General features: G+C 38.5%; 1 protein-coding gene across 2 annotated transcripts in view; it reads right to left on the bottom strand.

The window, feature by feature from the left end:
- Window positions 1-23,388, bottom strand: part of LOC148865338 (cyclin-C1-1-like) — a 47,382-nt gene that overhangs the window by 11,993 nt on the left and 12,001 nt on the right. Inside the window, exons 5-7 of one of the 2 annotated variants that reach the window (XM_088976895.1) lie at window positions 21,986-22,104; window positions 21,777-21,891; window positions 14,082-14,126 (exon numbers count right to left, since the gene is read on the bottom strand). In XM_088976895.1, coding sequence (XP_088833021.1) covers window positions 14,082-14,126; window positions 21,777-21,891; window positions 21,986-22,104 — 279 coding nt within the window. Of the gene's footprint in view, window positions 1-14,081; window positions 14,127-21,776; window positions 21,892-21,979; window positions 22,105-23,388 lie in introns of both variants that reach the window. The other variant, XM_088976894.1, reaches the window with a different exon arrangement.

Genomic DNA, 23,388 nt, shown 5'->3' with positions numbered 1-23,388 from the left:
ATATGGGAGATGAGGACCCATTGGCAAATGTAACAGTTTGTGATGTGGAGGTTTCAGAGAGAGAAGAAAACACACCTGGAGTCCCGGTCATATGATCTGAGGCTCCAGAGTCAATAATCGAGGGAGAGGTTATAGATGACATGCAAGCAATACCTGATTGGGCAAGTGTGGCAGTGGTATGCTGTGAAGTAGTTTGAAGGAACCGTTCATACTCATCACGCGGTACGCTCACCATTTCCCTCCCAGAGGTAGATGTAGATGTGGGATGAGTTCGGTCTGCCGGTTTACTGTTACTGATATCAACCTCACCCGCTACAGTATGATTAGCCCATTTAGAGGGAGGGCCATGTAGATCATAACAGAAATTCACTGTGTGTCCCTCTCTACCACAATGAGTGCATTTCCTTGTAGAGTTATTCTTCCCTCTGCCACGACCTCCCCCTGAGTCACGACCACCCCGACTAATCATGGAACTGCCACGGCCTCCTCAGGGAGCATGACCTCCCCCTCTTGTACTATATCCAACCCCTCGAGCTGTCACAAGTGCTGATCTATCAAACTGTGTGTTGTTCTCTGTCTATCCCAAAGAGATTCTACGAAGCCTTGAGAATACTTCCTCAAGTGTAGGAAGAGTAGAGCCCCCCAATATTTGGGCTCTAACTGGTTCATATTCCGACTTCAGCCCCACTAAAAATCTTGTAACATCTAGTTGCTCCCTTTGCTGTTGCTGAACTTTAATATCTGGAGTAAGGGGGTGATAGACATTGATTTCATTCCTTATATTCTTCATATTGGCATAGTACTCTTCTAGTGTTTCGGTTCCTTGTTGTAAATCAAAATACTCCTGATAAAGCTGATACACTCTTGTTGTGTTATCTTGTCCAGAATATAGCTTCTTAGCATGCTCCCATATATCCTTAGCCGTATCAAGAAACATGAAGTTGGCACTAATTTTAGGTTCCATACTATTCCACAGCCAAGTCATGATTTGAGCATCTTCTTGCTCCCAATCATCAAACCTTGGAGAGTCCTCCGATGGATTTTCATCTCTTACATGCTTTACTTTCTTCTTTGCCTTGAGAAACACTTCCACTGATTTGGCCCATGGAACATAGTTCTCCCCATTCAGCTTAATTGAGGTCATTTGTACCCCTAGGTAGTCGGAGGAAATTACCACATTAGGTTTCTGATCATTGTAGCCATCTCCTATTGCTGCCATTGTACTCTTTCACAGTTGCCTCTAACCTTACTTCTCAGCTACAAGCCGATTGATGTTGTTCACAGTTTGATACTTCAGCACCTATTGCAGCCCCTAAATACAACAGTGGGAGCACACACTTGTTCTTCTTTACACTACTGCTGACTTCACACACCTACGACCCACATAAGCATCACAAGCACCACAACACAACAGTAGGCCCTCTTACAACCACTCAATAAAAAAAAATTGCGCATCACAAGCACCACAACACAGTCAAACTGCTACACCCAGTTCAGATTTGTTTAACACACTTAAGAGGGCATTACACGACCACAAGGAGCTTGGCAAGGTCACTGCATTCCACCTTACACCACTCAGCCACCTACAGCAGCCCTAACACCACTCAACAACTCACAGCAGCCCTACACCATTCGGCTACTGCACACACAGCCCTTTTTAGGGCAACAATGAACCTAGTTCTCTAGGTTCTAATCAGTACTAACTGATTCTTGAAGGGTTCCTACCCAGAAATACTAGCAACACAAGAGGACTAAATAACCAACCTTCCTTTGAGAGTATCAGCCAACCATTCACTGCTGAAATCACCTTCCTTGATGAAGAAAACTGTGCGCAGCAGAGAGCAACGAACTGTGATGTCTCAGACCTAAGGCGAACCAGCTCTCTCCATTAACCAACTAGAAACGAAGAGGAGGGTGTCACGAACACAGCTGAGATGCTTTGCAAGCGGAAGCAGGTCAGAAACCTTGCTCTGATACCATGTTTTGGAGCAGCTACAGTAGTCCGAACCAGTGAAGAAGGAAGAAGAAGATGAGGAAGAAGACAAGAGAAAGAGAGAACAGGAGGGTTTAGTCGAACTGATTAATCTTACATTCAGTCGACCCCCTTGTGTTTATTAGGTTCTAATTACACTTACAAAGACTAAACTGCCCTCACTTAAGTGTGGGGCAGAGTACTCTAATAAAACAGCCACATAAGCAAAGTACTTAACTGACATAAGATTACTAAATTACCCTTATTCGGCTCACTCTAACAACACTAATAGACAGTCGATAATTGTGCATCACAATTAAAAGAAATAGAAAACTATTTGAAGACAAAGCTTGAGGAAGAGACCAAGTTACTGTGATTTGTTGAAAAAGAATCATGGATTGGATTCTCATTCTACTGGAATTTGAAGGAATTTCCAATGAATCAATTGGAAGTGGTTTTTGGTCTTCATTTGACTTAGAAACCAAGGAATTAATGTCTCTGTTTTTGATTGTCTGGATTATTTCTTTAAATTTTGGGCTGTTAGCTTGGTGATTTCTCATCACCCTCTTCGATGTAATCCTTTTTTTTTCTTTGTTTTTGATAATTATAATCTTTTTTCTTTTATTAATAAAAGTTCTTTTTTATTTTATTATTAAAAAACACATATAAAGAAGCATAATATTATTCTCAATCCTGCCATTCCCCTACCTTATACAGCAATATAATGGGCCTCATATGGACTTATTTCCCTAATCTAAAGACTCCTAATCACTCTCAAGCTCATACATCCTTATATTTGGATCTATAAGGGGTATCTACTGGTTTTGCCCCCAACAGACCTGTTTGTTATAGCAAATCAAGAACATACTTCCTTTGTGAGAGAGATATTCCCCACTTTGACCTTGCTACTTCTATGCCCAAAAAATACTTCAAGTGCCCCAAGTCCGTAGTTTGAAACTGTTTCTGTAAATGTTTCAACTCTTCAATACCCTATTTATCACTTCCAATAATAATAATATCATCAATATTAACTGCCGAAACAATCTTCACCCAAGCAGTATCCATACTAACACGGAGTGATCAACACTACATTTTTCATCCTGAACTATTGTACAACGCTACTAAATCTTCCAAACCAGGCTCTTGGATAATTACGCAAACCGAAGCCATCCTAGCTATGGGTGAGAAGGTATTATTAGTATAGTGAACTCCATAAGTCTGCATATACCATTTTTCCACCAAACATGCCTCATACCTCTCTACATTGCCATCTGCTTGGTGTTTCATGGTATAAACCCATCAACAACCCACTTTCTTCCTTGGAAGAAGAGAAGTAAGGTCCCAAGTGTAGTTAGACTAAAGAGCATGAATTTTGTCATCCATTGCCTTCTTACATTCTGGTCACAGAAGAGCATCATGAACCAACTTGGGAATAGTCACAAATGAAAGCAAATATACAAAGTTCTGATATGAAGGAGATAAATGAGCAAAGGAAACATAGCGAGAAATAGGGTGTTCAGTGCAAGAATGTTTACCTTTATGAAGAGCAATAGGAAGGTCTAAGTTGACTCAGCTGAAGAAAAGTAAGGAACATTCTCAAGAAATGACACATCTAGAAGCACATAGGAATGGCAAAGAGTAGGACAATAACACTTATATCCCTTCTAGGTCCTAGAATATCCCAAAAATACACATTTAAGAGCAAAAAAATCCAACTTATCCAACTCCTGACCCAAATGATGAACAAAACATGCATAGCCAAATACCCAACGTGGCAAAGGAAATGAAGACTGAGAAGGAAAAACTGTAGGATCAATGAGAGCATACGATTAATGAGGAAGAAAGAAGTAAGAACAGCATCACTCCAGTACTTATTAGGAACCGGCATTTGGCTCAAAAGTGCTCGAGCAGTGCTAAGTAAATGTATGTTCTTCTGCTCAGCCACCCCATTTTGTTGTGGAGTAGAAGAGAAAGAGGACAGATATATAATGCCATGTGAGTCGAAGAAAGTATGAAAAGGACCCTAACATCTGAATGAATAAGTTCAAAAGGACTTGAGACTATTGTTTTCCCTTGAAACAAAGAAGACACAATGATGTTTACTAAGATAAGAGGCTTCACATAACAATTCATGGATAGACACTACTTTTGGAACAAGACTCTTGAGAGTAGGAAGTGACGGATGGCCCAACCAACAATGCCACTGTGACAGTGTAGTAGAGGAATAAGGCATATTGCAAACCATCACCATCTAGATAGAACAATCCTCCAACTTCACACCCTCCACCAATCGTCTTCCCAGTCTCGAAATCTTGGAAGGCACAATAAGGAGGGAAGAATGAAATGGAACAATTCAAGGTTTTTATTAATTTACTAACTAACATTAGACCAAAAGGAAATTTAGGAACATATAACATAGAGGGTAAAGTCAAATCCAAATGTAAGGTTACATTACCAGTACCTGAAACAATAGATAGTACCATCAGCCATGAAGAGATTAATGCCCTACATAAAAAACGCTTGCGAACTGATTGATCTTCCTAAAAGGAAGGATCCTGTTAGGAGTAAGTTGGTTTTGACAGTCAAACACATAGCTGGTGGGTCCATTGAGAGATATAAGGTACAACAAAAGGCTGCTTCACACAAATGTTTAATGTTGATTATTTTTCAAGACCTTTGCACCTGTTGCAAAGATGAACTGCATATGAGTTTTATTATCAATGTCAATGTTGAGGGCCCGGGAATAGGATCTTGTCACGGGTCGGTCCACAGGGAAAACCTCCTGTTTTCCCTTGTTCCTTCCAGCTCTTGATGAACCTATCTTGGTGCCTCTGGTGATTTGTTCAAGAGATCACCAACTCTCCTAACTCACTTCTTTAACTGAATATTCGATATCCTCATTCAATAATGGTGTCTCCTTAAATAGGAGATTACAAGAGTCCTAATCTTAGGGAGTCTCCTTGCTGAATAGGGAGACTTCCAATTCTATCTTGCTAAGGATAAGATAAGCTAATCCTAATCTGATAACAAGATAAACTAATCCTAATCTGATAATAAGATAAACTAATCCTAATCTGATAACTTACTAACAAGATAAGATAAGAGCAATAGAATAAGATAAGAACAAGGAAAATGATCTAATCTAATCTGGTGGTGGGTCAGGTTCCTGTTGCTGCCGGTGGCGATGGTACATCTTTCCGAGGAATGCGTCCATAACAGTCAACAAATATGGGATGGCATCTTCATTGACTTAATGCAAAAAAATGCCTTCTTGAGTGAGGACTAATGGGCTAAAGTAGTCACCAAGAGCTTGGTTTGGCCAATGCAACAAAGTTGTTTTGCAAATGGCATTTAAACAGTTTTAATCAAACCATACAATGTTTGTGAAGGGGGAAGGGAAGAAACTATATTGTTATCATAGGTGACTCGGAAACAGAGATAGAGAAATTTAAGCAGTTTCTTGCTTCATGGTTTGTAGTTAAAGATTTAGGTCCCCTTAAATATTTCCTAGGGGTTGAAGTTGCAACTTGTAAGGTCCGAGAAGAACATCTTCATTTCCCAATGGAAATATATCAAGATCTCTTACAGGATAGAAGGAAACTTGGGTTCAAACCAACCAACACTCCTATTGAACTTAATCACAGGCGAGGAGATACAGTAGTGGATGTAAGACAGTTCCAAGGACTTGTAGGGCAATTAATGTACCTCTCTATAACTCAGCCAGATTTTGAATATGTTGTTAGGGTTCTCAGTCAACATATGCATGGCCTGAAAGCCTCACATGTCATAGCTACTGAGAGGGTTCTGAGGTATTTAAAGAAGCATCCCGGCATTGTATAATAACAATGGGCACTTGAAGGTTGAAGTATACACAGATGCAGATTGGGCATGTTTTGTGAATGATAGAAGGTCAACCTCTGGGTAATGCATATTTGCGGTAACATGGAGAAGTAAGAGAAGTAAGAAGCAATCAGCTGTGGCTTGCTCAAGTGCAGAGGATGAGTATCATGCAATGGAACATGGGGTAACTACCTAAGATGCTATAGGTGAAGAACATGCTCCTCGAATTAGGAATTCCTGTGGCTGAGCCTATGGCCATATATTGAAGCGATAAGGCTTCTAACAGCATTACTAACAACCCTATTCTTCATGACAAAACAAAGCATGTTTTAGTAGATAAGCACTTTATCAAAGAGAAGTTGGAAATGAGTGACATTTGTCCTCCTTCCACAAGTCAGTTAGCCAATATCCTTACAAAAGGAATCCCTGCTCCTCATCATGTTAAACTTTATAACAAGTTGGAAATGTATGTGTGTTGTGTGTGTGTGTGTGTGTTATACATATTATTGTTGGTACTGTTAAACTATCAGTGGGTCAATTTATTGACTTTTCTCTGTTAAGTTGTAAGTAGGGGTACTTTTATAATTTTCCTTTTGCTTAAACACCCCAATATACAAGTCAGTAAGGGCACCGCCCCTGACATCTTTTGCCAATTAATCTCTTCTTTTCTTCTACTGTTTCTCTCCTCTTCTTTCTCTTCCACTCTAGACGGAATCGGAGCAGGTTTGACAGCAGTTTAAGGCTTGAGTGGATGTTTCTTTCTCTTCTCCCTCTCTGTTTTCTCTAGAAAAGACTAAAACTTTCCAAATCTGAAAAGGATTTGATTGGGTAAGGGTTTCTTTGCTGTTCTTTTCTTCTTTTGGTCATAGGACCAAAAGGGTGATTGCTTGGGTGTTTCTCTTGTATCCTGGTAATGGGGTTTTGAGTTTGTGGAGAGTTGTCTCTCAGTTTTCTTTTTGGCAGTATATAACCTGTGAGATTTGGCTGAAAGAGTTTTTCTTTCCTTTTTGGATTGGTGGTGTTTGAAGTTGTTTTCTACTACTGTTTTCATCTTGTGGAAGGAGTTCTTTGTCTTCCGATTTCTAGAAGTGTGCTGTTAACAAACAGACAAACCTGTTTTTTTCTCTTGTTAGTGCTGTTTCTATCTTCTGGTACAAGTTGTTTCTGTGGTTGTTACATTTGTTGTGTTTGGGCAATGTCTACTAATGATTCAGCCATATCCAAAGTCATTGGAGATCAGAATATGGTCAATCCAGGGGCTGAAAGCTAGGGTTTCCATGTTTCTATTACTGTCCTTGATGGATTGAATTATTTGGAGTGGTCAAAAAGTGTTAGTATGTGAGCTCAAAAGGAAAGCTTGGATATTTGTTTGGTGATGCCCCTCAAGACCATTATTTGATTATGTCTTGGTTTGTAACCTCCATCACCCTAGTCTGAGGAAGAACTTTATACGGACTGATACAACAAAAGAGATTTGGAATCAAGCTATCATGTTCCCAAATTTCCTACCAACCATTGCTAGACAAGGTACCGTGCCCTTACATAATGGGGTTCTCCTCCATTCAATCTATCATGTTCCCAAATTTCCTACCAACCTTTTATCTATTAGTTGCATTACGAAATCCTTGAATTGCAGTGTAACATTTTATTTCTGATTTCTGTGTTTTACAGGATTTGACTTCTGGGAGAATGATTGGTAAGGAATGTGTGCTTGATGGATTGAATGCTCTTTTGCATTACGAAATACTTGCTGTCAAAGCAACACAACCCTCAAGTGGCAAAAACCAAGAAATGCCAACCCAAGACATATCAAGGCCTTTAAGTACTCATCAAGTATTGTAACTCTAGCTCCTAGAATGCTCTTTTGGTGTATTCTTCCCCTCCTAAAACCAATAAGCCCAACTTTTTACCTACTTGGAGACCAGTTTCCACCACCTTTTCCACATCCACCTTTTGCTTAATTTCTCAAACCCTACCCAATTCCACTCCTTCCCTTCCTCTTCTCCTTTATCAATTTATTCTAAAACATCATTTTCCTCCGATAACACCCCTTCTTTTGCCACACCTCTTCAGTGACCTCTGATGATTTACCTCCCTTGTTACCACCTACAGGAAAACAGTTCGATATATCCTCAGCAATACTGTCACTGATCAAACATGTTTTTTCTTTCAATTATTTCCTTCCATACACTCTCAAATTTGCTACTTGGGCGTACTCCTGTGAGCATCTTTCAGCCTGGAAAATACCTTGGTACTGTGAAATAGATGCCCAATGTTGTTGCTCCTTGTCTTCTTTTGGGTTTACTTATGATTTCAAAGAGGAGGAATTGTTTCATTGACCCAAGTTTCCTTGGTCCCTGTGTCTTCCTACCAAGGTCTTTACCTAATTTCCCCACTATGATTTCTAAGACCTAGCTTTTATCTTTAGTTATCCTCCCTTCCTCTAGGTTTTGCACCTCCTGATTAGATAACAAAGCTGTACTCGATAATATATCTTCCCACCACAACCTCAAGAATCAAGGCTAAGAGCTGATCCTCGTCCACAGTCGAAACAGATGCATCCCCCACCTTCTTTAGTTGAGTACTTTTAATCTCTTCCCCTCACCAAACTCATAAAGCAGAAAAGGGTCAACGTAGTCTTCCTTCACCGTCGATTGAAAATGTTTTGAGGCACTGTGGCTGAAGTAGATATCATCAATCAGCTCTTTCTCCACACCTAAGTGCAGACTCAAGTCTTCCTCATACCTATCTGGACAAGGCGACGTTGTTGCAATACTTAAAACTCCACAAACTCTAGACCCTTCACCCATTTTCTCTAAAGTTGATTGAGCATAGTAATTTTCTTGGGTTGTACCTTGCGTGTTCTCTAAAGACTCCCCCTAGCAAATGAACATTTCATCACGAAGCACTTAAAAATCACCCTTGCAATAAACATCAGTCGTCTTCCCCAGAAGTTGTATCCTCTCTCCATCAACACCCTATAAACTTTCTACTCTTTTGCTCGAAGCTAGATTACCTCTATTTAGAAATGAGCAAAATTTGGGCTGTTGTTGGGACAAACCACCTAATGGACAGGCCCAGCTTGCTCCAGTTTGTTTCTTAACATTTAGGCCAGCCCACTTGGGCCAAAATTTGAAAATTTATTTTCTTTTCGAGCCAAGGGTTTGTAACTTTTCAAATTTACACCACAGGACCCTGCCCTTTCATCATTTGCAGTCCCCTATTTCTGTGTCTCTCCCAAAGCCTCTCAAAGCACTAACGGATTCATTAGATTGCTTGCATTGATGACCTCCCTAGCTGCCTTATGATCCTTTCACACCAAAACAATGGATCTCTGCTAGCAACTACAATCCGAAGTTTGAAACTTCCTCAAGAGAAAACAAATCCAAAAATGTTGGGATCGAACTAACATCTTCCATTTCAACAAGAATTCTTGTAATATTGTATATTTTCCTATCTTATATTTCTTAAGTCAATTTTTTTTTAAACTTCCCACATTCCCTATTGCCCTAAAAACCTCTGTACACCAAGCATGCATCGGTATCCCGTAGAATCCAAACGAACTTCATTTTCTCTACTTCCAATCGCAACCTAGGTGACCGACGGCTGAAAAAAGGTTTAGGGTTCCTCTTTTTTCCAAAGCATTCTCTTGATAGGGCTTCTTCCACGTCTTTTTTCCACCTAAAATTGAACAAGAATAAGGAATCCCCCATCCTTCAAACACAAGATAAACTTAGGACTTTCCATTCTTGGATCGCCCATTTCTCCACAGCTCTAATGTCAAGATCCGAATAAATAAAACTACATACTAGACATCTATTTAAGAACTCCAACCTTTCTTCAACCTTACCTCCATCCCTAACTAACACACCTCTCATCATAATCGAAATGGTTCTAGCCACTATGCCGTTGCTGACCCTAAGACACTCTGCACCATTGTCGTTCCTTTGCCTGTTCACCATGATTCACCATTGTTCCATTCCTTCACTGTCGTCTACTTCATTTTTCACCATGCCTTATCCTATTGAAATTGACACCTATGACAATTTAAGATAACTTTGCAAGTTCCAGTCACAAACATATAGAAAGAAAGGAGAAAGGTTGGAGTATTTAGCTCTACAAAAAGAGACTGCCTAAGTGAAGAGACCCGGCATTGCCTATGCTATTGCGATGTTAAGCCAGTATATGCATGCCCCTAAGACCACTCATCTTGCCATTGCAGAGCATGTTCTTATGTTCTTGAAGAAATATCCTGGTAGAGGCATTCTCTTTTCCAAGCATGGCCACTTGAAGGAAGAGACATTCATTGATGCTGATTTGACATGCATGGTTGATGGCACATGGAGTTGCAGAAATGATGTGGTTGAAGAATATGTTAAAGGAGTTGGGAATTGAAGTTCACAACCCAATGTCATTGTATTGTGACAAGGCAGCAATTAATATAGCCCACAATCTTGTGATGCATGAGAGAACAAAACATATCAAAGTTGATAAAAATTTCATTCGCAAGAAACTTGAAGCCAGTGAAGTCAACATTCCTTAGTAAATTCTGTGGATCACTTAGGTGATATTTTCACCAAGGGTGTTAAAGGTACCCGACATGTTGACATATGTACCAAGTTGGGAATGATAGACATATACAGCCCAACTTGAGGGGGAATATTGTTAGGACTGTTATTAAACTGTTAGTGGGCCGATTTTATTGTCTTTTCTCTGTTAAGTTGTAATGAATGGTGCTCCTGTAATTTTCCTTTTATTTTAAACATCCTAATATGTAAGTTAGTAAGGGCGCCGCCCTGGCATCTTTTGGCAAATATTCACCTACTGTTTCTCTCTTCTATTCTTTCTCTTCCATTCTAGACATATACATATGTATGTATGTATTTACGTATATATATAACCCAATTTGAGGGGGAGTATTATGTGCTTTACTATTAACGTAATGTTCTTTATAATGTTTTTGTCTTTTTATTCTTGGGAGGTAGTTCTATCTTTTCCCTCTTGTTATTGTAGCCCTATGATACACATAAAAGTGCTGCTACCCACTCACTTCTGACTCTCAAAAACATTATTTTCTCTTGTATCTTTTCTCTTCTACAACAAGAAATTCCATTGATGGTTTTTTAAGATGTACAAGTATCTACTTGCTCCATTTGAGAGAGGAAGTTCTTAAGAAATACAATACTTCCAAAGGGTATTTTTACATAGTTTCATGTGGAAATCAAAATCTTTCTCTCATAATATGTGAAGATATTTCAAAGAAGACGTGAATCAGATTTTTGCCAACAATGGCATTATATACCAAACTCTATGTCCTAGAAAACCTCAACAAAGATCTACTTGATCAATCGTATGCCAACTTGTATTCTCCAGTTAATTCCTCACATTAACTTCTCTATCCTTAGTATCCTTTGTTCTCCATTCCCATTGATACTTTCAGGTGTCATTTTTTGTTCATGACTTGTCTCCTTAGTGGTAAGCTTGATCCTCATTTTATATCATGTGTTTTCCTTGGATATCCTACTACTCAAAAGGAGTATAAGTGTTATGGTCCTACTTCAAAGAAAGTCTACATATCCATGGATATGTCATTTCTTGAGTCTTCACCTTCTTTCTCTATCTTCCTTAGAAGGAGAATACTGGACTTAAGGAGAAGCAAATTCACCTCCCTCTACCCATTCTTGTATCCTCATACATGGAATCTCAGCTTCAGCCTTTTCTTTGTGTCTATTCTTGTCACTATAGGATCAGCATGCATGTCTATGTGCAGATCAGACTGAAGCTACACAATCTAAGCCAATGGGATCTCATAAAGCCAACCCCAAGATCAGACTGAAGCTACACATGTCTTTGTGATCTTTATGTTTCCATTGTCATTCACAAAGGTACTACTAAGTATCCTATTGAAAATTGTGATAACCTTTCTCCTTGTCGTGCTTACCTCTCTGCCATTTCCAGTGTCTATTCCTAAGAATGTTGCAGAGGCCCTGCTATGTTGGAGGAGATCAGTGCCCTTCACAAAAACAACACATAGGATCTAGTAGATCATCTTGAAGGAAGAGAAAGAGCCTATAGAGTGCAAGTGGGTATTCTTTGTAAAAAAATCATGTCGATGATTTAATAGAAAGTTATAAAGCAAGTTTGGAAGCCAAGGGTTGCTCATAGACATATGGAGTTGACTATAGAGAAACTTTCACTCTAATTGCCAAGATGAACTCCATACATATTTTTCCATCTCTTACAGCTAATTTTGATTGGTGCCGATATCAGTTCAACATTAAAAATGCTTTGCTAAATGGTGATCTTGAGGAGGAAGTATACATGGTTCAAACTCCAGGTTTTCATACTGAAGAAACTTTTGAGAAAGTTTTCCACCTTAAGGATTAAGAATTATTTTTTATCAATAAAGAATTAACAAGTAATTGTATAGATTAAAGTAGTTGCCCAAAGCTTTTGGCAAGTATAATAATGTGGTTAAACAGGTTTGCTTTAATCAGTGCCAAAGTGATTATTGTTAAGAGAGACAGAATTGATAGTAGTTTTGATAATGTATGTGGATGGCATTGTCATCATTAGAAACTAGGAGTCAGAGATATAGAAGCTGAAGGAGTTTTTGAGATCATAGTTTGAAGTAAAGGATCTAGGTTCCTTTAAGTACTTTCTTGATTAAAGATGTTATATCTAATAAAGGAATCTTTATTTCTCAAGGTACGCCCTATATTTGCTTAAGGGAAACGCAAAGTTGGGGGATCAAACTGGTTGACACAAAAACTGAGACCAATCATAGACTTGGGGAAGATGATAGTGAGCCTCTTTTTAATTCCAAGCAATTCTAGAGAATCGTTGGCTAGATAATTGGCTATGCCATGAAAGTCCTTAGCTAGTATATGCATTGTCCTAGGACCACACACCTCATAACAACAGAACAAGTCCTTAAATATTTCAAGAAACACCCTAGAAGAGGCATCCTTTTCTATAAGCATGGGCACTTGAGAGTGGAGGCTTATACAATTGCCAAATGGGATGGATTAGTTGACAATAGGAGATCTAGCATAGGCAATTGGAAATTTGTTAGAGGTTACTTGGTAATCTAGAGGAGCAAAGAATAAACAATGGTGGCTAGATCTAGTGCCAAAGCTGAACATAGAACCATAGCACACAGGATTACTAAAATATTATGGCTCAAGAACAATCTTGTAGAGTTGGGGTTTGATGTTCCAAAGCCTGTGCCACTTTAATGTGACAAGGTTTCCATCAACATAGCTCACAACCCATTGATGCACAAGAGGACAAAGCATACTGAAGTGGGCAAGCACTTCATTCAGGACCAATGGGAAAAGGGTGAAATTATGTCAATTCTAATGAGCAATTAGGGGATGTTTTTACTAAGGGTATAACAAGTGTTTGACATATTGATCTTTGTAACAAGTTGGGAATAAAAGATATATATGACCCAACTTTGAGGGAGAGTGTTGTTAAATCAGTTTATGCGATATATTGTAACATCAGTGTACCCAAGGATATACTAGTCATTTTACTTTATTTTATGACACCCTAATATATAAGACAAAGTGGGCACTACCAAACCACTTTGATTCCCTCAGAACTTCATCTTTTCTTTGTTCTTTCTATTCTTTTTTTCTTCTGATCACACTATGGAGCAGCTTGAGACATCTTGGTCAGAATGGAACAAAAGGAAGGCCACAAAAGATGTAAATAGAGCCAATAAGAAAGCATTTCACTGAAGACACAACAAGGAGGATATGGTAAATTGAATGGATAAGGAGAAGAGGATCATGTAACCTATCCCAATTTCCAAACGGTTGTGACAAAGCTCTCTTGGTGAAAAATCCAAACATGTGCATTCTCTTAATCCTGACATAAAAATAGTTTCAATTCCTCTTATCCACTCCTTGCTCGACTTTTCACCCACTGCTCAATGCGCCTCATGTAGGAAATATCCCATACCAAAATCAACCTAATTAGATAATCATCAAATCCAAACTATTCAATACTTCTATGGATCCAAAGTTTTACATACCCAATTGCATAAAACCTCATTAGAGAGTTGATCACGACGCTTGCACTCATATCCATCTCATTATAGCACATAACTCTTAAATGCAAATGCTCTTTAACACTCGTATAAAAATAGCTAAGACAAAAATGAAGAAACTGAAAGTAGTCTAATAAAGCATGCCTGCATGTATTTTAACTTTTAAGTGGGTATTTCAAAAGCTAATAGCAACCTCGAGGATCAAAGTATTACCAAGACAAGTGAGTCATATCTGTCATGCCAGCATCCTGGAGTAACCTGCCAATCAAAAACAAGATAAGAGAAAGTTATGATTTTCAAGATCAAATATACTTCTATCAAGAAGTGGTATAATTCCTATCTATTATATACAGAATAAGAAATAACAAAAAACCTACAATTAGTACAATACAAGTTTTCTTATTGTATGTGGAATTAAAAGTACAATAAGGAGGCCTAGTTTGTAGTTTTTCCAAAGTCAATAATGCAGACCAAAGGAAAATTTGGTGAGATAAGTATATGGCATTATAACCAATCCTCCTAAACTGCTAATATACTCACCTTACACATGTTGCATCTAATGAAGGAAATGACTTCTAATAGTTCTGCATAGAGATTTGAACCTTGACATCTCATTCAAATACCACTTATTAATGGTGAAGGGCAATTCCAATAAGTTACAAAATCATAAAAGACTATCAAACCCATAGGAAGATCCTAAAAGCCATTTTCAAAGGAAGGACAAAAGGATATGTTTCTTCCTCTTAGTTTGCCACCATGCAGGTCATTTTCGTAGTTGATCTTGCACTCACACTTCTAGTGTGAGTGGACAATTAATGGCATCAAAAAGTCACAACTACCAATGAATGGCTAATGCAGATACTGAAGCAAGGAAAGAAATCACTAAAAAAACAAAAGACAAACAAACAAGTTTTCCAATTCCTACACCAACATAAACAGAATTTGAGTGATAGGATATTGGTATTGATTGAGCACTTCTAATTTATTTTCTAGTTGTAGGTGTCTTAAGAAAAGGATTCTAATTTTTCGAGGATTTACAGTTATTTCAAAATTACTATTGATAGTAACTTTCAGACTTACTATTTACAGTAATTCCCATAATTATTATTTATGATAAAATCATGATTTATTATTTATAGTAATATATGGTGTCCTCATACTAAGCTAGTTTCAGTAGGATTAGTATGGTATTATTGGAGTTAATTATGAGTTATAGTGCTTATTTCAATGTCCCTATGGGTTATATGGATTTTTCTTAAGTTCAAAGCAATTAGAAGTCGATTTGGGTTGGTTTCCTTCTCCAAATTGGAGTCCTTGAAGGAACATCCGAGTTCATATGTTAAATTTATAAACAGTGTCATTATGCAATTTAAGGAGAGTTCATTTGATGAAACAATTTTTTGTTCTGGATTTGTCGCTAGGAATTTTTCTCCCCCCCCCACCTATTTCTTCTTTTGAATGATCTACTGCTTTGCTGTTTACCCTAACAGTAAGAGTTCTTCGTTTTCTCTCTTATTTCTTGTTCATTCTTTGGTAGACATCAAGCTGTCTACTTGCTTTTCTATCCCAATTCTTCATTCTCAATCACCCAAAACCTGTCCTTTACCCACAAAGCCCACCACCAGATCTCAAAATTTGTAAGACCCCTTACCTGTCCTACATAAATGATGTCTCAAGAATGTTCTCTATTCACCATCAGCGAGCAACAACTAATGACTGAAAATAAACGTGTTACACTCAAAACCAAGTAATTGATGGTAATTGATGAGGCTATGGGGCCATATTTTACAAATAGATACCCTTAGGCAGAGACTAGTTTGGAGAGAGTTAGAGAGGAAGTCTGAATTAGTGATGTTTGGAAACAAAATTATGGCCAGCAAAAAGAGAGTCATTTCCGGCAGCGTCAAAAATTTCCTGGTCAAAAACCTAGTAGCAAGGATGGAGACTAGAAAGCTCTTTCTTAGAGATTAGTGGGTCAGTTTAGAAGAAGCTAATCGACTTTCTTAGAGATGGGCCTTGGAAACATGGTGACCTATAGGAGTAAAGGTGAAGAAGCTAATCCAGTGCTTGCTCCTCTTCATCATTTCATCCAAAAAGGAGGGTATGAAAATACTTAGCCAAACACATGGAGAATGGGGAAAAATGAATTACTGCTAGACATGTGGAGTGCAAGTGTAGGGTGTTATACAAATGAACAGTCAAGGGCTCAGTAGAAGGCAGTCTGGATTAGGAAGTAAGACCTGCTATTACCACCTCTTTGCTATAACAGAGAAGAAAAGATAAAGAAGAGAGAGGGAAAGAAGAGAGAGAAAGAGAGGAGAAGAGTGAAGAGAGAAAGGCTGGTTCGAACTAGAGAGAAAAATCGACTCTCTCCAGTCGGCCAGGTTATATGTATAGTTTTCTATATCAAGAACAAATTGACTCTTGTGCCCCTACTTAAGTATGGGGCACATCACTTAACTCAACATTACACCTCATACTAAACATAAATAAAAAGACTAATCTGCCCCTATATAATCGACACTAAAACTCCCCCTCAAGCTGGTGAGTATATATCATATGATCCTAGTTTGTTACATATGTAGTCCATTCTCGCCCGACTCAACAGAGGAAGCCAATGGGCAGATCTGTTCACCAAAGGGTTAACATATTAATCCACTAAGAACCTTTTTCTCTCACAAAGTGACAATAAACTTCTGTGTGTTTTGTTCTCTCATGAAAAACTGGATTAGAGGAGATGTGGACTGCAGCTTGGTTGTCACAATAAAGCCTCATCAGTGTATCAATTGAGTATCCCATCTCCTATAGAAGGTTTCTCAACCACACCAATTCACAAGTTGTATGTGCCATGGCTCTGTATTCAGCTTCTACACTGCTTCTTGCCACCACTGTCTATTTCTTACTCTTCCATGTCACCAAGTTACCCCCAAGAAAGGTACAATAACCTATAGTGGACCTTCTATCAGATATAGAACCAGCCCAATCAGCATAGCATCGGTGTATCCTTCTATTGCAAGTTTTCCTCCACTCTTGTATATAGCAAGCCACAACTAAGAGCTCCCTTCAAGTACCTTACAATCCTTAGAACTGCATCCCAATGTGGAACCCAAGGATTCTGCATAAACCGACTCACCACACTAACCACAAATGAAATATCTAGCCGAGTAATGGTTAGGTAGTTTAGCTTACCCACTAACCTTCAGTACCTTCCTGGATCTTCAAACTCCTCACCTATATCACTACTCAACTTAATATTCAATTCCATGAGTGCTTCAACTAGTTTGGCACCCAATAACCCTGTCTCCTCCAGTAGGTCAAGGACATATTTCCTCTAACACAAGTTAATACCATACTTGGACCTCGCTACCTCTATCCCTAAGAAATATCTTAGTTTACCAAGATCCTTTGTCTAGAGGTGATCATGCAAAAAGGTCTTCAACCTATCAATCCTAAACCTATCACTACCAGTATTAACAGTATCATCTACATATACAACCAACAAAATCTTCCCAGCACCAAAATCATAGCTGAATACTGAATGATTGACCTGACACTGTTTCATGCCAAATTTCTTCACTACTCATAAATAGCTTTCTTGAGCTTACACACTTTACCATCCAAGGAAGACACACTTAGAAGATCGTGCATCTAATTTGTCTAGTCCAGGGCCAAGGTTATGAACAAAGCACACACACCCAAAAACCTGAAGGGTAAGAGGAAAAGGGGACAATGTAGGAAACAAAACAGAGAAGGGAGACCGACCATCAAGGGTGGACATTGGCATTCGGTTAATAAGAAAGCAAGACATAAGCACAGCATCACTCCAAGCGATTTCCAAGAGGTGGTGGTTCTTTCGTTCAGCTACCCCATTTTGTTGAGGGATGTAAGAGCAAGAGGTTTGATGAATAATACCACGTTGTTCTAAATATTGCTGAAAGGGCGTATAAAAATATTCTCAGCCATTATCGGAAAGTAGGATCTTAATATGGATACCAAATTGAGTGCGAATTTCAGCATGAAACTTTTGGAAAATAAAAAATAATTAACTTCTTTCTTTCATAAGATAAAGCCATGTCATCCTTGAATAATCATCGACAAAAATAACAAAGTACTTGTAGCCATTGTGTGACACACTGACACTATTTTATTTGGACCCCAAGTGTCCGAATGAACCAAAGAAAAAAAACTCAACATACGACAATCGACTCTAAGACTAAAGGAAACCCGATGATGTTTCCCATACTGACATGACTCACAATCCAAAGTAGAAAGACGACTCAATGCTGGAACAAGCTGCTTAAGAGATTTAAGAGATAGATGACCAAGTCTACAATGCCACTGAAGAGGGAAAAGAAACGACTGAAAAGTTGTTGATGAACCACCATCACCATCAAGATAATACAGTCCACCAGCTTCATGCCCTCCACCGATCTTCATCCCTGTCTTGAGATCCCGAAATACATAAGATGAAGGGTAAAAGGTGATAGAGCAATTAAGAGACTTGGTTAGTTTACTAACAGACAAAATTAAAAGGGAATTTGGAAACATACAGAACTAAAGACAAAGATAATGAACCAGTGTTAACATCACCAATACCACATATGGAAAAACCCAATAGCAAGGGTGACAGTGTAGGTTATAGAGGATGAAGAAAGAGAAGAGAACACACATTGAGTCCCAATTATATGATCGGAAGCTCCAGAATCAATGATCCAATGGGAGGGTTTGGATGCCAGACAAGCCATACCTGAGTGGGCAGGCGTAGTACTCGGCTAAGAAGCCTAGATCAACCGCTCATATTCATTATGTGAAATACTCATCATCTCTTGTTTGGAGGCATCTGTAGATAGAAGTGTCTGACCTGTTAACTCTCTTGTTCCATACCACCACTAGCCACTACATGATTTGCCCAGGTTGAAGGTGGGTCATGTAGATCATAGCAAAAATTAACAGTATGTCCATCCATACCACAATGTGTACACCTCCTCGAACCATTACTACGTCCTTTAACACGAACTCCCCCTAAATCTCGACCTCCAACACGCCCACCACCACGACTATACATGTGTCCACCACTACCACCACAGCCTGGCTGACCCTGATGAGTTACTCCTCTACCACCACGACCTCCCCCTCGTCACTGCAAAAGCAGACATATCTAATATGGTAGGGTTCTTCGGATGTCCAATGGAAGTCCTCTGGAGACGAGCAAACACCTCTTCAAGGGAAGGGAGGGCAGACCCACCTAGTATCTGTGCTCTCACCAGTTCATATTCAAACTTCAATCCCACCAAAATTCTAGTAACATCAAGTTGTTCTCTATGTTGTTGCCGAATTCATTCCTTAGATTCCTCAAACTAACATAGTACTACTCAAGACTCTGATTACCCTGCTGCAAATTAAAATACTCTTGATAGATCTAGTACACCCTACTGGTATTGTCCTGCCCTGAGTAAAGCTTCTTTGCATGATCCCATATCTCTTTGGTTGTGTCTAAGAACATGAAATTCACACTAATCTTAGGATCCATATTGTTCCATAACCAAGTCATAATCTGTGCATCTTCTTCCCAATCACTGTACTCCTGAGAGTCAACTAGAGGTTTGTCTCCTCTCACATGCTTTACTTTCTTCTTAGCTATGAGAAACACTTCAACAGATTTGGCCCAAAGCACGAAATTCTCTCCATTCAGTTTGAGGGAGGTCATTTGCACATTCAAGTAATCAGGGAGAATCATAAGAGACTTGTATTCACTATTGTCTCCCATAGCTGCCAAAAAAAAAAAATTCTTTCTCACACTAATATGTTACCCTAACTCACCAACAATCACCACACCGCACTCCTATAGCTGAACGATCACCACTGTTTCACACTTACGGCTGATCATTGGTGAAACATTCACTATCACAGGTTTCAGCAATGGTAATCGCCACTGTTCTCCACTTACGGCACCACACAAAAGAAACCATCACACACAAAGATATCACACCAGCACTCCACACATCTAGTGCTAGACCTTCAACCACCTATCTGAACCACACATCTGAACATAGACCACAAAACTACTATAGCAACCCTCTTCAGTCCATCGGAGGGTTTCCTACCAGCCACCTGAAACTACCACACCACAATCAATCAGAGGCAATTAAAACCTCCAAAAGTAGAAAACGACAACTCCATTTCAGCCTCTTTGTCAAACTCCAAGAAACCTAAGAGAAATCTGCAAAATACTCAACTAGGGTGTGCAGGAGACTTTACAGATCTGAACTGATCTAACCTTGCTCTGATACCATGATAAAGTTTAGATCTGCATACCTGTTAGTTTCAGAATAACAGAGAAGAAAAGATAAAGAAGAGAGAGGAAGAGAGAGGAAGAGTGAAGAGAGAAAGGCTGGTTCAAACTAGAGAGAAAAATAAACTCTCCAGTCGGCCAGGATATATTTATAGCTTTCTATATCAAAAACAATTTGACTCTTGTGCCCTACTTAAGTATGGGGCACATCACTTAATTCAACTACACCTCATACTAAACATAAACAAAAAGACTAATCTGCCCCTATATAATCGACAATAACAAGGATTATTGTGGAGAGTGGACAATTCTAAGGTTGAACTCTCCATGTGTGAATGGATAAGAATGAGAGACTATCCCAGAGACAATGAGCATCAAAGTGGACTGAGTAATATACACTGTTACGATAGTGACATAGCTTCAACTCATGGTCCAAACTCCAGCATTTTGTTGAGTCCCCAGACATCCCCATTTGGTCCATTGCCAAAAGTATATTTCTAGCCACTTCTGGCTGACTTAGGGCAAGAAATGGCAAGAAAGGTATTTGGTTGGCCCCCATGGTCTATTTCTATCCAATATTAGGTAAGAAATAAGGCCAATTTCTTGCCCAAAAGTCACCCTGCACTTGGAAAATATTGAACAAGAAGTGATTCATTGTAGGAACTATAATATAAAACATATTATAATAAGTAAGGGGCAGCCCAATGCACAAGGCTCCTGACAATGTGGGGTCTGGGGAGGGATAGATGTATGCAGCCTTACCCCTGCACTTACAAAGAGGCTGTTTCCACTTTCCAGGATTTGAATCCCAGTCACCCAGGTCACAATGGAGCAACTCAACCGTTATGCCAAGACCCTCCCTCAAAATATATTATAATAAATACAATAAAATAATATGATATGGTACATTATATAATATAAAATGCATAATGTTTTTATAGAATAAAAAAACGTATTATATTGTATTATTTTAATAATTTACTTAACTATATAAATATCATATTATTTACAATATAATATTGTGATATATATACTGCAAAAATGGATCATATTTAATATGGTATTGCAAATAATAAAGTAAAGCATGATAATATAATTAAAAAAAAAATGCCATTACCCAATGTTGGTTTAGTTATCTAGGAGGGGTAGACTGGGGCTTAACCTTTGGCATTTTGTCACACAAAGTGGCTGCCCTCAGACTCAAATCCACATCCTCAGGCTTGCCAACCCAAGATTTTACCATTACACCTAGTAGTGGGCCTAGTGGTGCCTAAAGCATGATAATATAATATATTATGTAAAACTTTATAACATAGTATAATTTTGCAGTGAGTGAATACAATCATAATTTACCTTTCTCTCAAAAAAATGGGTTACACATGCTCACATCTATATATATATATGTTTGTGTGTGTGTGTAGGTGGAATAATCAGTTATTTGCCCCCACTAAGCTGTTTATATCTAGACCAATGGCCTAGTTGGTTGCCCAAACAATGGGCCTCCAAAATGCCTAAGCATTCACTTATTTGATGCATAAGGGATGCTTTAGATACACTGATCTAAATCCAAGCTGTACAGATGAAAAACATAAGCAAATGCGAGCAGGAGATCTTACTGAGACAATGCCCGATAAGGATGGTAAACAACCAAATAATAGTCAAGAGCTTCTAGCACCTTCATTTCCATTTCCAGCAAGTCTTTGATTTCATACCGATACTTCTCATCTGTATCTGAGATTTAAAGAATATAGAGCAGGTTCTCAGCAAAGAGAAACCATCTTGGAAAATTAAACAAATGATTAACACCAGCTCCCTTAACAGTTACTTATTTTTTTGATGTAGAAGACAAGAAGTCTAGCCTGCACTGTGCTCTCTTCTGCTTTTGATGCCAAGTACAAGCAAGTAGGAGCCACCAGCCGTGGATCATATTCTGTCATACTCTTTCTGAAGAAAGAAACTTGTTATGTTAATTAATTTTACCAAGGCACTGCCAGACTTGAAGCTATCTTGAATCTAACATGCTTTACCTTCACCATAAAATTATCCATACAAACAAAAATTTAAAGCATACAAATCACAAAGAGAGAGCGAGAGAGAGAGAGGTGATAAACTTCTGGATTATAAGTTATGTTAACGAGATATTAGAAGAACATGGCTGGATACAGATTCTCATATGAAATAGCATCACATAAGGAATCTTAAAAATTAATGAACACAATCAGAAGTGTGCCAAAAACACCCATTCTAGTTCCTGCTACCCACCCCATAATAAAATCTTTGTTTTCTTACTGATCCAGAAAAAAAAAAAAAAAAATCAAAGAGATTTCTTATGGGATGGGGGTGGTAAAGGACTAAAGGGAAGAAGTCACCGTTGATCAAATGGTAAGTGGTCATGGAGGTTTGTAAAGGAGAGAGAAACACTATAGAGAAAAATAATGGGCTGCAAATATGGTGTGGCGAGGTTTGTATGGAATACAAGGGATGTTTCTTCATCATTTGGGATTTTAAAAAGGGATCATGATGCTCCATTCTGAATTTATGGGTTACATTAAATTTGTTTCGAGGGACAGAAGTAGGGTGAGATATTGGGAAGATAAATGGTATATGGAAGGAAAAGCCAGAAGGCTTTGTGATTTATAACCAAGATTGTATAGGTTTAACTCAATGTTGCCAGACGCAGACTGGAGTAGATGGTTGGACCAGTTAACCCATGACCCAGTAAGAATTCCAGTTTTATATACATTCTCAAATTTTTGAAATCCAAGGAGAACTGCTATTGAATGGGCAGTTTAGTGAAAACCAGAGTTTTCAGAGAAAGTCCAATTTTTAACTAACTACCTAGGTCAAACATACTCACTGTTGTAACTAGAAGAAACATTGAGGGGATTTGAACCTCCACAACTCCACTGAAAATTAAGACACAATTCATTAAGCCATATACCATTTTGCACATATTTTCATTTTGTATAATATTTATATGTATATTATATAGTGGTCATTACTTGGTGTAATGATAAAATCTCAGGCTGTCAAGTGTGATAATGCAGATTCAAGTCCAAGAGAGGTCACTTTATGCAAAAAAAATGCCTAGGTTTAGGACTTTATCTAGTCTACTCCTCCGAAGACCACAGATAGCCGGCACCAACATTGGGTAATGACCTTTTTTATTTGTATGTATATTATATCTATGTTTTATGTTAAAAGTGCAAATAAGGTGACTGGACCCAG

Source organism: Nelumbo lutea, chromosome 3, assembly GCF_056320005.1.
Source record: "Nelumbo lutea isolate HS-2025 chromosome 3, American lotus-T2T, whole genome shotgun sequence".
NCBI lineage: Eukaryota > Viridiplantae > Streptophyta > Magnoliopsida > Proteales > Nelumbonaceae > Nelumbo > Nelumbo lutea.
Note: the sequence above shows the minus strand (reverse complement) of the source record. Positions and strands in the feature narration are given on the sequence as shown.